At 46.6% G+C, this 14,751-nt stretch overlaps 2 protein-coding genes across 2 annotated transcripts in view; one reads left to right on the top strand and one right to left on the bottom strand.

Moving 5' to 3' along the window:
* Nucleotides 1–2,540, top strand: part of LOC134984744 (zinc finger protein 268-like) — a 165,834-nt gene extending 163,294 nt beyond the window's left edge. Inside the window, exon 7 of the mRNA XM_063950242.1 lies at nt 358–2,540. Within this exon, the coding sequence (XP_063806312.1) occupies nt 358–1,219 (862 nt within the window). The 3' untranslated portion in view covers nt 1,220–2,540. The remainder of the gene's footprint in view (nt 1–357) is intronic.
* Nucleotides 1–14,751, bottom strand: part of LOC134984782 (zinc finger protein 585B-like) — a 671,664-nt gene that overhangs the window by 265,559 nt on the left and 391,354 nt on the right. The gene's annotated exons all lie outside the window — the stretch shown is intronic.

Here is a 14,751-nt window from a genome sequence, read left to right as displayed (position 1 = left end):
GCTGCCTGCCAAGAATTATAGCTGAGCTTAGATAAGATACATTAGTTTCAAAAACAAAATTTTGTGAAACATATTTAGTAACACATTCAGGTAGTAATATTACCAATAAAAGGATACAATTAATATAATACACAGACACAGTAAAGACACCCAGGCTGTTTTAATTCTTTTTTACATTTATTCTTCTTTGTATTGTCTCACAGTGTCATAATCTTTTCACATATATGTTGTTAATATTTCGCATAGTGTTTTCGATCTAGTAAGATAGATTAATCATATTTTAGGACAGTAAGTAAAAGTTAAATTTTAAAAACCTAGTGCACCACTAACAGATCATCTTCTTCTTGTTGTTTGTAGTCATCAGAGAAGTCACACAGGTGAGAAGCCATATTCCTGTTCTGAGTGTAGGAAATGTTTTGCACGGAAACCAGCTCTTGTTATACATCAGAGAAGTCACACAGGTGAGAAGCCATATTCCTGTTCTGAGTGTGGGAAATGTTTTTCACACAAATCACATTTTGTTATACATCAGAGAAGTCACACAGGTGAGATGCCGTATTCCTGTTCTGAGTGTGGGAAATGTTATTCATCGAAACCAGATCTTGTTATACATCAGAGAAGTCACACAGGTGAGAAGCCATATTCCTGTTCTGAGTGTGGGAAATGTTTTGCATGGAAATCACATCTTGTTATACATCAGAGAAGTTACACAGGTGAGAAGCCGTATTCCTGTTCTGAGTGTGGGAAATGTTTTGCACACAAATCACATTTAGTTATACATCAGCGAAGTCACACAGGTGAGAAGCCATTTTCCTGTTCTGAGTGTGGGAAATGTTTTTCATCGACATCACATCTTGTTATACATCAGAGAAATCACACAGGTGAGAAGCCGTATTCCTGTTCTGAGTGTGGGAAATGTTTTTCATCGACATCACATTTTGTTATACATCAGAGAAGTCACACAGGTGAGAAGCCGTATTCCTGTTCTGAGTGTGGGAAATGTTTTTCATCGACATCACATCTTGTTAGACATCAGAGGAGTCACACAGGTGAGAAGCCATTTTCCTGTTCTGATTGTGGGAAATGTTTTTCATCGACATCACATCTTGTTAGACATCAGAGAAGTCACACAGGTGAGAAGCCATATTCCTGTTCTGAGTGTGGGAAATGTTTTGCACGGAAATCAGTTCTTGTTAAACATCAGCGATTTCACAGATGAGAGGCCATTTTCATGCTGTGAGAGAAATAAATCTGCTCTTGTTGAACATATTAGACATTACCCAAGTACGGAACCATTTACATCTTCTGGAGTATAATTATCACTGTCGTCCAATGTTCCTCAAGGGTGAATCCGATCTCTTATGCTTTATAAAATATACATGCTACCACTGGGTGATATAATCAGACGTCATGGCCTGGTCTACCACTGCTATGCAGATGACCTGCTTTTTGCACCATGTACTGAGAACCTAATACCAATCCTAAATGGTTGTCTAGCTGAGCGCCAGGGGTGGATGATGCCAGTTGGCTGTGACTCAGTCTTTGTGAAACATAATAGAAGCTCCCGAACAAAGGACAAGCTTTACCAACCATCTGGATTTATGCTTTGGTGTTCAGAATTGCAAAATACTGAACATGTGCTGAATCTTTGTGTTGTCCTGGTATGTGGCTGACACAGACATCAGGTATCCACCACATACAAATCCTCGTTCTTTCATCTGTGGACCATAGCCAGAATCAAGCACTTGATTCCCTCAGAAGTTCATAGACTACTGCAATGCCATCTACCTGGGTCTCCCAGCAAAAGAATTACAGAGCTTGCAGCTAGTACAGAATGCAGCAGCCAAGCTGTTACCTAACCAGCTAATTCCTGCCACATAACACCCATTCTCTACTCCCTTCACCGGCTGCCTGTAAGATGACAAATCTATTTCATAATTGGCTAACTGACCTTCCCAGCCCAACATTACATGGTCCAAGGTACTAGAAGCAGCTTCTGCCTCCTTACTGCCCTGCTTGCTTGCTTGCTTGCTTGCTTCTACAGATGGACTGTTACCAGCAGTACCAAGAATCTCCTGTCATTCATTTATGGGTTGAACGTTTAGCTTTGACCATGGAACTCACTGCCTTGCACAGTCCAAGAGGCCTCCACTCTAAAGACCTTCACAAGCAGACTGATGACTGTTACTCACGCTTTTCATTAATGTATCTCTATTTACTTCCTAAATAATACATCCCAAAGGCTTAGGTCTTTTTTCTGCTGTTTATTTTGTATCTTGTGCTTTGTGTAAATGTGAATGTCTAATACCAGTTTCCACAATCTGTATTGCTGCACGACAATATGGCGACCATTGGAACGTGTTTTCACTTCTTCTAGTTTACCTAACTTGTTGCAGACACTCATCTTGATCAGGAGTGCTGAGTGTTTTCTGATACAAGATCCTATCCATATATACCCTGTACATTATCATGTGCATTAGAGTCACCCGGGTTCCATCTGCGGTGGTTTGTTGTATGTTACATCTATATGGTGCAGATACTCCTCTGTATGATATCATAATAAAGCTTTTGTTTGCATCTAATTATTACATTAAAGCTTTTATTTTTTATTCTGTTTTATATTCCCGTCTGAGTAATTACGCCATAATGTCTAATCTCGGAGTGGACCCCAGAAGATGTAAAGAAACCGTGTAAGTTTTCCATCATTCTGTTTTGTGTAAGCATACAGGTTAGTGATGGCACAGTGGTCACTGACCGTCACCTTCAGGTGGTATAATGGAAGTGGGACTGTCTGGGCTTATTCTAGTCTACTGCAGAAATAAAAAAACTCAGCCTTTATCCTGCTTAAAAAAATTACAAAGGCCGTAAATCAAGCTTGGTCGGACAAGACAGAATCCACATTAATGGTGGCACATCATCTAGGCTGAAGACCCATGCTTCTGGTATATATGGCATAACTCCCTCTTCACCCACAAAACCTTCCCTTCACCATTCACAATGTCCACCATTGCTCCTTCAGAAGGGACACAACTTTCCTTTGCTTTTTTCACCTCCTCCTTCACAGAGCCCAGGACCATCTCCATGACCATTTCATGTTTATCTGGAGGCCTGGCATCTGGGAGGTTCATGGCCTGAGATGACCACAGAACTGCCAGGTAGTGGGCAAAAAGGATCCACAGCCCCCTGAGGAACTGGAGAGTCCAAAGATCGACCCTGCATGAGGTAAAGAAGGGTCAAACACAGGGTCTGTCTTACCTATTTCCTTCCTAAAAGCTGCTCTTTACCCACTTTGGTACCTGTGGGATCCCACTCTAATTTCCCTTGAGAGTCCTTACCTTCAGTAATCCCTTCTACACCTACCAGTTCCTTCCCCTTCCAACCACTCCTCATTTTTAAGCTTTTCACCACCTGCTGTGTGAGTCCCATCCAACTACTCCATTCCTTGACTCATTGGTGTAGCAACCCCCTTCTCCCCCCCCCCCACACCCACCACACTGCTACACTGCAGTTAAGCTGTGAGGCTTGCTGCTAGCAGTACTCACTACTCAGCATACACACTCACATCATGATTACACAGCTGTGCCATGTCACAACTGAGGGCCTGAGCTGACGGGAGGAAGCCTCAGTTGTAGGGGCTGAGATGTAGTGGAACCTGGGAGGTTGAATCAGACCCCTGGACATGTAAGTTACACGTAGGAAGATTGCCCGAAGGCGTGACCACGACAACCAAAGTAAAAGTCAATAATCATTTATTAAACAAGCTCCATGTGTCACAGCAGTGGTAAAATAAATATTATAATCAACAGTAAGTATATCACAGTTCCTGGGTACTACGGGTTGGCAATGGCCACAGGGCTCTGGTAGAATTAGGTACAGTTCTTATTGTCCTTGAGATGGAAAGTCCTTACCAGGCCCGACTGTAGTAGTGAGAATAGCCCAGGAACACACCAGCTGATGTTCCTCGGAAAGCTGGTCCGCTGTTGATGAAGTAGCTGTTGTGGGTACTGGTTGGAACCAGTCAGGTGTTAACACGGAGTGGATGCTGGATGGTACCAGCCAAATGATCGTATGAAGCTTGGGAGCGATGAAATACTGGTACCGGTGGTTTGTGGAAATCTGCAGGAAAAGCACCGGCACTTTAAGAGAAGCTGATCTCTGCTGGAAGCAGATGGATCTGTAGCTGGAAACTGGAGTAGTCACGGAGGACTGCAGAGTCAGGCTGCACCGCAGGTGGTAGGCTGGTGCGGGTCTCTTAGTGGAGGCTGGAGACAGGAGCTGGAAACCTGGAAAAACAACCACAGGAGAGAGAGACTGGAAACAAGGTTTGACAACCAAAGCACTGACGATTTCCTGGTTCAGGCACAGGATATTTATACCTGCAGCAAGGCAGGCATTGGCTGAACAATTATGCAGATTCCAGTAGAGCAGCGGATTGGTGGAAACTGAGGCATATGATAGAAACCAACATGGCTGCGCCCATGTTAGCACTTGGAGGGAAAGCTAGTTTGAGAAACCATGTGGAGATTCAGCAGTAATGGCGGCGCAGGCCGCGGAGGGCAGGAGACGCCACACTGACCACTTGCATACTGGAACCACATGGATGAAAGCGGAGGCCGCGGCAGGCATGAGACGCCACACTGATGAATCTGTATACTGGAAACAGGAACGGCGGCAGAGGCCACGGAGGGCTGGAGACGCCATTCTAAGACTTAACATGAAGCCGCTTGTGACATCGCTTTAGAGTGACAGGAGGGAGATGTACAGTATGGACATCAGCAACGCAGGCGAGATCCGTCCCTGGAACGCTGAGCCAGCCTCAGGAGACATCTGAATGGTAAGTAATGGCGTTCAGATACCCGGATTGTGACATGCCAGAGACACTGTCTCACTGACAAACAGGATGAGACACTCCCAGAAAGGCATGTATGTATGAGTACGGAGAGAGTGGGCGCAGTGGGGCTTCATGACTGACAGCTGAGCCTGTCACGTCAGTGAGGTGATGGGGCATCCCATTCCCAGCTGGAACAGCACACTATATGTAAGAGCCGGAGCGGTGCAGGGCTACTGGCTGACAGCCTATCATCTCGGTGCAGCGGCAGAAGTCTGTAACTGATGGGAAATAACATCTGGCCCATGGCTACTGTGAGGAAATGAGAGGTCTGTGACAATATAGCTATGCCTCATTTCTCATGTCAGATATGTACTTTTTATCCCCATATCCCTATACATTCATCTGTTTCCTCATTCTCCATAACATGTCCATTACTGCTCACCCAATATTGTGTTTAAATCAACCTTAATATTAATATATGCAATTGTGTTACGTTATCTGTTACCCTTTAGATAATGTATTCATGTTAGACCTGGTTTTCTATTGTTTACTACCACCACAGTGGACACTTAAACGGTGAGTCATATAAGGTACCATTGTCCCTTTTTGTTTACTCCCTATTGTCCAACAGTGAGCTGACCAGACATGGTTGCTCTCTGGCTGATGTAATCACCTTGATTAGAATATGTATTGTATTCCAATGCTGTAAGATCCTTAGACAAATATGTCACACACACCCCTGCTATATGAAGCTACTGGTAGAGCTAACCAGAGAGTTGAAAGGAGAGATTCTTTGCTCTCTGACTAAGAAGTGATGTTCTGTCAGGAGTTTGTGGTGGGAATTTTCATGTGGAATTGGATTACAGAGGTGTGCTGAGCTGTTTATAGCCCATTCTGTTCAATAAACCACCGTTGTTTTTTTATCTACCACTGTGCCTGAGTGATTTGGAACTCTGTATCTTCACAGCTACTATCAATGGCGGGTAACTTCCTTGATGGTAAAACTAGGTATCATCAGGTAGACCATCAATGATTCCTGATCATCAATGGTTGATGGCCAATCCTAGACCGGACCCTGACAGACCACAGCCATCACCGGATCCACAATGTGTACCTGGAAGCTGCCACATCTGGCACTTTGACACCTGCCAGCAGATCTACCTTCTCTTAGAGAGCCACCTCTCCACAGCTTTCCACATCTAGGCTGGAACTCTGCAGGTTTCCTTCACCACCTGCTTGGATCTCCTTTTGCATCAGCATCCCGGCCAGCCTCACACAGGTCAATGGAAGCAGCATTATGATAACTTTTGACTCTATTTGCTGCAGCTGCTGTATAGTTCCTGTGATTTCCTCCAGCTTATTAACCAGCTCCTCATTTCATGTAACTCTATCCCAGCTGCTGCAAGTTTTTTCTCCTGCAGGGTCCACAGGTTATCCACAGGATAACATTGGGATATGATGACGCGACAGTGGATTTGCACCAAACGGTCAAAGCTTTTGGCCTCCCAGCATGCAGTGGGCCCGTCCATATGTCCCCACCTCCTGGCTCAGGCAAATCAGTTTTTTGTTTGGTGTAGCAGGAGCCAGACCATGGTCAGAGAGCTGCTGGTTTTTAGCAGCCATAAGCTTTCTTATTTTATTTCTATAGTCTATTTTTCTTGAGTGATCTTTCTAAAAAGCGTCTTACACCTACCTTAGAAAGAGTCGCTCCAACAATTCCCCGCCGGGTCGTGACAACGCTTATGTTATGATTCCTGTACTCCAGACCAGAGGAGATCTTATGGCAGAGGTCTGAGTACAGGGAAAATATGCTGGTTGTGGGAGCAGGAGAGCCTAGTAACCCCTAGCGCCCTAACTCCGTTGTCTCGCCCGTGTTATCAGAAATCCCCTGCGAGACTATGGTTGCTTGAGCCCATGGCAGCCGCGTTCGAAGGGCGGATTATGTCTGCCCAACCCCGATGCCCCCGCAGGTCTTAATGGGAGACAAGGGGAAATCCGAGACAGGGTGATAACAAGGGGCCCTCTGACTAAGCAACCAGGCCAGGGGTTACAAGCTAACTAACTAAAACCAAAGGTATGTGCGGACTAGCCGCCAGGGAAAAGGACAACCAAAGATCCACTGATCCGTTACTCCTATCCAGCACCGCTGGATACCAGAGTGGATCTGTGGGAGCGGAATCCTCCGCAAAAGCTCCAGAACATAAGTAAACTAAATAATAAACAGTAAGCGGACAAGCCACAACACACGGCTGCGCCGCGACTCACGAACACCACAAGATGTTAAAGGTGCTCGGTCAGACTCCAGGAACAGATGACAAACTTCCGAGTACAGGATCTCTGAGGACAGGAACAACCGGATTGAGCAGGACTGGAAACTCTCTGTAGCAGACACAGGCAAACAGGAAGCTATCACCGGCGTCTGTAAGAAGTCCTGAGGGTGCCTTTATTCAGGAACCCTCCAATCAAGATCCAGACAGGGTAATCTACTGAAATGCCGTGCAGCTTGCATGCTGCACGGCCAGCACATCATAAGGTAATCAGGACAGACCCAGCAACGGGGAACGCGGCTGAACGTGGCGTCCCCGTTGCTAAGGTCAGAGCAGCTCCGTGCGCCCGGCGTCTAGCGTTGCCAGGGAGCCGGCGGCTGAACGCGCACGGCGTCCCTGGTTGCTAGGCGCCAGGCCGCACCGCCGAGCGGACCCCCCCGCCTAACAGTACCCCCCCTTGAGGAGGGGTCAAGGAACCCCTAAAGCCAGGTTTCTGAGGAAATTCTCGAAAAAATGCCCTTTTGAGCCTTGGGGCATGAAGGTCCTCATCCAGGACCCAAGACCTTTCCTCTGGCCCATAACCTCTCCAATGTACCAAAAAATAAAGCCGATCCCGGGACAACTTGGAATCGAGAACCTTCTCCACCAAGAACTCCTGCTGACCCTGTACATTTACTGGTGATCTCCCCTGAGATATTTTACGAGGAAATCTACTGGACGAAACATATGGTTTAAGCAATGAGCAATGGAAGGTATTTCCGATCCGTAAAGTTTTTGGTAAACGTAACCGGAAAGCAACTGGATTGACTTTTTTGATAATGAGAAATGGTCCAATAAATCTAGGACCCAATCTGGCTGAGGTTTGTCGAAGTTTAATGCTGCGAGTCGACAACCACACCCTGTCTCCTACTTTAAAAGTGCACGGCCGCCGGAGCCTGTCAGAAAATCTTTTTTCCCGGAAAGCTGCTTTTCTGAGAGCCAGGTGCACTTTTTTCCAAATAAGTTTAAGATGAGAGGTCAGGGCCAGAGAGGAGACAGAGGAATGTTGAAAAAATGAATTAGCTCTGGGGTGAAAACCAAAAACTGCAAAAAATGGAGACACATTGGTGGAGGAATGACAGGCATTATTATAAGCAAACTCCGCCAATGGAAGAAACTCAGACCAGTCATTTTGGAGTTTGGCAGAGTACAAACGCAAATATTGTTTTAGAGATTGGTTAACTCGCTCAGTCTGTCCATTGGATTAGGGATGATAGCCGGAGGTTAATGATAATTTCATCTTCAACGAAGCACAAAAAGACTTCCAAAATTGTGCAATGAATTGTGGACCCCTGTCAGAGACAATATCAGTGGGTAAGCCATGGAGTCTGAAAACATGGCGGAGGAACAAGACTGCCAATCCCTGGGCAGATGGCAATCGGGGAAGAGCAATGAAATGGGCCATTTTGCTAAAACGGTCCACTACCACCCATATGACTCGGCATCCGGCTGACAGAGGGAGGTCCACCACAAAATCCATGGAGATATGCGACCATGGCCTAAGAGGAACATTCAAGGGCATAAGTTGACCTATAGGCAAAGAACGGGGAACTTTATGCTGAGCACAGACCTGACACGAAAAAACAAACTCTTTAATGTCTTTGGAAAGACCAGGCCACCATACTGAGCGGGAGACTAATTCCAAAGTCTTAGCGATTCCCGGATGCCCGGCAACTTTGCTATCATGAAACTCCGTCAAAACAGTTGCTCTCAAAAACTCAGGGACAAAAAGATGACCAGCAGGAGTATTTCCAGGAGCTTGATGTTGAAGCAGCTTTAACTGGGTAAATACATCCTGTGTGAGGCCTGCCTGAATGACTGAAGACGGAAGTATGGGAGTAACAGGACTGTTGTCTTGAACTGGAAGAAAACTGCTTGACAGGGCATCTGCCTTAGTATTTTTGGAACCTGGCCTGAAGGTGATAATGAATTTGAAACGAGTAAAAAATAGAGCCCAACGAGCCTGCCGGGCATTCAGTCGTTTAGCTGATTCAATGTATTGAAGATTTTTGTGATCAGTCAAAACTGAAATGGTATGGGTCGCTCCTTCAAGCCAATGCCTCCACTCCTCGAAAGCCCATTTAATAGCCAGCAATTCCCGGTTACCAACATCGTAGTTGGATTCTGCAGATGAGAATTTCCTGGACATAAAGGCACAAGGATGTAATTCAAGGGAATCAGGATCCTTCTGAGAAAGGATAGCCCCTACTCCAACCTCCGAGGCATCAACCTCAACAATGAAAGGCAATTCTGGGTTGGGATGTCTAAGGACGGGGGCTGAGACAAAGGCTTGTTTCAAGGCCTGAAAAGATAACTCAGCTTCACGTGACCAATTGGTAGGATCTGCTCCCTTCTTAGTCAGTGCCACAATGGGAGCTATTAGGTCAGAGAAAGAGTGAATAAATCTTCTATAGTAGTTCGCAAACCCTAAAAAGCGCTGAATTGCTTTTAAGTTGGTGGGTTGCGCCCAACTAAGGATGGCTTGGAGCTTCTTTGGTTCCATACGGAATCCCCGAGGGGAAATAATGTACCCTAAAAAGGATACCTCCGTGACATGAAATTCACACTTCTCCAGCTTGGCATATAGGTGATTTTCACGTAATTTCTTTAGCACCTGACGCACCTGGGTAACATGTTGTTCTACAGAGTCAGAATATATCAAAATATCATCTAAATAGACTACAACGAACCTTCCAAGAAACTCACGGAGCACATCGTTAATGAGATCCTGGAAAACTGCCGGAGCGTTAGACAGGCCGAATGGCATAACCAGATACTCATAGTGGCCTGACTGAGTACTGAATGCCGTTTTCCACTCATCCCCTGACTTGATTCTGATGAGGTTATATGCTCCTCTCAGGTCAATCTTAGAAAAAATCACAGCCGAACGTAGCTGATCAAAGAGGACAGAGATCAGCGGCAGAGGGTAAGTATTCTTTACTGAGATTTTATTCAAAGCTCTAAAGTCAATGCAGGGTCTGAGTGAACCATCCTTCTTCTCTACGAAGAAGAAACCTGCACTTAAAGGGGATTTAGATGGCCTGATAAATCCTTTCCCAAGGCTTTCTTTCACATACTCATTCATGGCCACAGTTTCAGGACCAGACAATGCATATAACCTTCCTTTAGGCAACGTGGCACCAGGAATTAACTCAATGGCACAATCATAAGGCCTATGGGGAGGCAAAATATCCGCATTGCCCTTGGAAAATACATCAATAAAATCTTGGTATTCCCCAGGAATAGGTGCGGGAACGGCGGCAGCTACTCGGATAGGAAGCATAATACATTCTTTATTACAGATGGTACCCCATTGTAAGATCTCCCCAGACTGCCAATCAATGATGGGATTATGAAAGGCCAGCCAAGGGTGACCCAGAACCACAGGAACTGCTGGACAATGGGTAAGGAAAAACTCAATCTTTTCAGAATGCAGAGCTCCCACCGAGAGCAAAACAGGAGGTGTACATAGAGAAATAACCCCATTGGACAAGGGACTCCCATCTAAACCATGCATGGTGACACACCTACCTAAGGTTAACTGAGGAATACCTAAGGCCTTGGCCCATGTTAAATCCATAAAGTTTCCTGCAGCTCCACTGTCCACAAAAGCAGAGACCGAGGAACAGAGGCTGCCAAAGGAAACTTTAGCAGGAACTAACAGTGAATTATTTGAGGAGATGAGCTGCAGACCAAAGTGAACCCCCTCACAACTCACTTGGTCAGAAAGTTTCCCGACTTGTTCGGACAACTACGGGCAAAATGTCCCTTACCTCCACAGTATAAACAAAGACCAGAATTTTGCCTCCTGGTTCTTTCTTCAGGAGACAATTTGGAGAGACCAATCTGCATAGGCTCCTCCATGTCTACAGGAATGGAAGGAACACAAGGAGTAGACCCGACAGATGCCCCTTTTTCAGCCCTCCGCTCTCTGAGCCGACGATCTATCTTAATAGAGAGCTCCATGAGTTTATCGAGAGTCTCAGGAGCGGGATACTGAAGGAGACTGTCTTTTATAGATTCAGATAAGCCGAGGCGAAACTGACTGCGCAGGGCTGGGTCATTCCATCCACAGTCGTTCGACCAACGGCAAAACTCCGTACAATAATTCTCTGCGGGATTCCTACCATGTCTAAGAGCACGCAACTGACTCTCCGCGGACGCCTCTCTATCAGGGTCATCATACAATAGCCCTAAAGATTTTAAAAAGGCGTCTACAGACGATAAGGCCGGATCGTCTGTCTTTAAACCAAAAGCCCAGGTCAGAGGATCCCCCTGAAGCAGAGAAATAATAATTCCAACCCGCTGAGCCTCCGTACCTGAGGAGACTGGTCTTAAACGAAAATTAAGTTTACAAGACTCTTTAAAATTAAAAACCTGTTTTCTATCCCCAGAAAAACGGTCAGGCAGATGCATTTTTGGTTCAGGGATGACCCTCGGGGAAGTCCGTAACAGATCTTCCTGTGACCTCACCCAGAGGGACAGATCCTGAACCATCTGAGTAAGTTCTTGAATCTGACTAACTAGAAGCTGGCCAGGATTTGGCCCAACACCGGCGGGATTCATAAGGCCGACAAATTCTCCCAACTGAATAAGTGAAAAAATTAACTCCTGTTAAGTTAAATCTTTTCTTTTGTCGGGCCGGTGATAATGTTATGATTCCTGTACTCCAGACCAGAGGAGATCTTATGGCAGAGGTCTGAGTACAGGGAAAATATGCTGGTTGTGGGAGCAGGAGAGCCTAGTAACCCCTAGCGCCCTAACTCCGTTGTCTCGCCCGTGTTATCAGAAATCCCCTGCGAGACTATGGTTGCTTGAGCCCATGGCAGCCGCGTTCGAAGGGCGGATTATGTCTGCCCAACCCCGATGCCCCCGCAGGTCTTAATGGGAGACAAGGGGAAATCCGAGACAGGGTGATAACAAGGGGCCCTCTGACTAAGCAACCAGGCCAGGGGTTACAAGCTAACTAACTAAAACCAAAGGTATGTGCGGACTAGCCGCCAGGGAAAAGGACAACCAAAGATCCACTGATCCGTTACTCCTATCCAGCACCGCTGGATACCAGAGTGGATCTGTGGGAGCGGAATCCTCCGCAAAAGCTCCAGAACACAAGTAAACTAAATAATAAACAGTAAGCGGACAAGCCGCAACACACGGCTGCGCCGCGACTCACGAACACCACAAGATGTTAAAGGTGCTCGGTCAGACTCCAGGAACAGATGACAAACTTCCGAGTACAGGATCTCTGAGGACAGGAACAACCGGATTGAGCAGGACTGGAAACTCTCTGTAGCAGACACAGGCAAACAGGAAGCTATCACCGGCGTCTGTAAGAAGTCCTGAGGGTGCCTTTATTCAGGAACCCTCCAATCAAGATCCAGACAGGGTAATCTACTGAAATGCCGTGCAGCTTGCATGCTGCACGGCCAGCACATCATAAGGTAATCAGGACAGACCCAGCAACGGGGAACGCGGCTGAACGTGGCGTCCCCGTTGCTAAGGTCAGAGCGGCTCCGTGCGCCCGGCGTCTAGCGTTGCCAGGGAGCCGGCGGCTGAACGCGCACGGCGTCCCTGGTTGCTAGGCGCCGGGCTGCACCGCCGAGCGGACCCCGGCGCCTAACAGCTTACCCATGAGTACAGTGCTGTTTTGGCAGGCGTCTGTGTTGGATATACTAGCAAGTCCAGCAGAAGTTATCAGGCTGTGGCTGGAGCATGGGGAGAAGGTAAGGCATCGGTTCTGCTTAGAGGGGGAACACGGACACAGCCGCACTGTTTTGGAGGAGACTACCAAACAGTCACTAATGCTGCTGCCACCTAGGGTGCACCAGCGCTAGGCCTTAGGGATCATAGGCTCCTGAGGTAGTATGGGATTGATGTCACCAGTGGGGAGTCAGATGCTCCCCTGTTCACCCCTCCCCCCGGTTCATGACCAGTTTCATCCGAGTCCGCCATGAACCATTTTCCCGCTTTCGCCTGAGACGCTGTGTATCTAAAAAGACCCAGTCGTAACATAGGCGTCTGTGTTCACTGTAGGTTCACGAGGCGAGTGTGTACACTATTAGCGTCTGGATCCACTCAGCGTTCGCTAATGTATTGTTCAGTCCTGGAAGCGGGATGAGTCTCCCTGTATCACATTCTACTGAGCACGGGTAATACAGCACTAAGTCTCTATCTACCTTTTGAGAATGAATAGTTGGATAAGTGCCGGATGCATACGAGTCTAATAATTATTTACTGTTGTTTCTTTTGCTATGCGTCTGAATACGGTTAAACTCCTATATAAGGTAATAGTTACATAGTTACATAATTAGTGAGATTGAAAAGAGGCAAAATGCCCATCGGGTTCAACCTGTATTCTGTGATCAGCTGATCATATTATAATGTACCTGCTGATGTAATGGCTTAGTACCAATTGACAACAATGATTCTTACCACTCTCAGATTAATGTCACTGTGGTAAATGCTATAACCCTGGATTCCCTTTCCAGTTAGAAATTTGTCTAATCGGTTTTTAAATGCATTTACAGAGTCTGCCATTACTATCTTCTCCGGCAGGAAGTTCCACATTTTTATTGCCCTTACCGTGAAGAACCCTTTCCTACTTTGTATACGCAATTTTCTCTCCTCTAGCCTCAGCAAGTGCCCACGTGTCCTATACAACGTTCTTTTAATAAACAAATCCGCTGCTAGCTCCTTGTGCTGACCCTTTACATATTTGTAGATATTAATGTCTCCTCTTAGTTGCCGCTTTTCTAGTGTATACATATTTTTCTTACGTCCTAGAGGATTCTGGGGTCCATGTTAGTACTATGAGGTATAGACGGGTCCGCAGGAGCCTTCACACTGTTAAAAAGTCTTAAAGTGCCTAACTGGCTCCTCCCTCTATGCCCCTCCTCCAGACCTCAGTTTAGAAAATGTGCCCGGGAGACGGGATGCACACTAGTGGAGCTCTACAGAGTTCTGCTAGAAAAAGACATTGTTAGGTTTATTATTTTCAGGGAAGCTGCTGGCAACACCTTCCCTGCTTCGTGGGACTTAGGGGAGGAAGTAGGAACCAACTTCTCATTTAGTTCAATGGCTCTGCTTCCGCGCACAGGACACCATTGGCTCCTGAAGGGTACTGAACACAGCCCAAGCCTGGCTAGCGCTCACTCCCACAGCACTGCCGCCACCCCCTAACAGCCAGAAGTCAGAAGACTGGTGAGTATATTACCGGAGTCCTACCAGAGAGGAGTCCTCCGGTCATCGTTGGCGGCTCACAGGTACAAGCGCAGTGGCGGGACGCTGCGCAGCCATGTCTCGGAGTGCAGAGCGCATAGAGAGGGTGCGCTCTGGGCGACATGAAAAATCCTTACTCTCACTGGCCACATCGCAAATACATGTTAGCCGCTGGTTTGCCTACCTCGGCCAGTATAAAAATATTCCATATTGTTGAGGCAAAATCGCGCCATTACAGGGGGCGGGACTTCTCAGCTTGCCAGGATACTCACTAGGCGCCATTTTCTCCTGCCACAGTGATGCTGCTGAACGCTGTCTTCTCCTCATAACAACGCTGACACAAGTACCAGGTTGTTATAGAGGGGGGGAGGGAGTGTTTTATTACATTAGGTCAGT

This window comes from Pseudophryne corroboree (assembly GCF_028390025.1).
Source record: "Pseudophryne corroboree isolate aPseCor3 chromosome 3 unlocalized genomic scaffold, aPseCor3.hap2 SUPER_3_unloc_8, whole genome shotgun sequence".
Taxonomy (NCBI): domain Eukaryota; kingdom Metazoa; phylum Chordata; class Amphibia; order Anura; family Myobatrachidae; genus Pseudophryne; species Pseudophryne corroboree.
The sequence above is the reverse complement of the archived record's forward strand: the minus strand, read 5'-3'. Positions and strand labels throughout refer to the sequence as shown.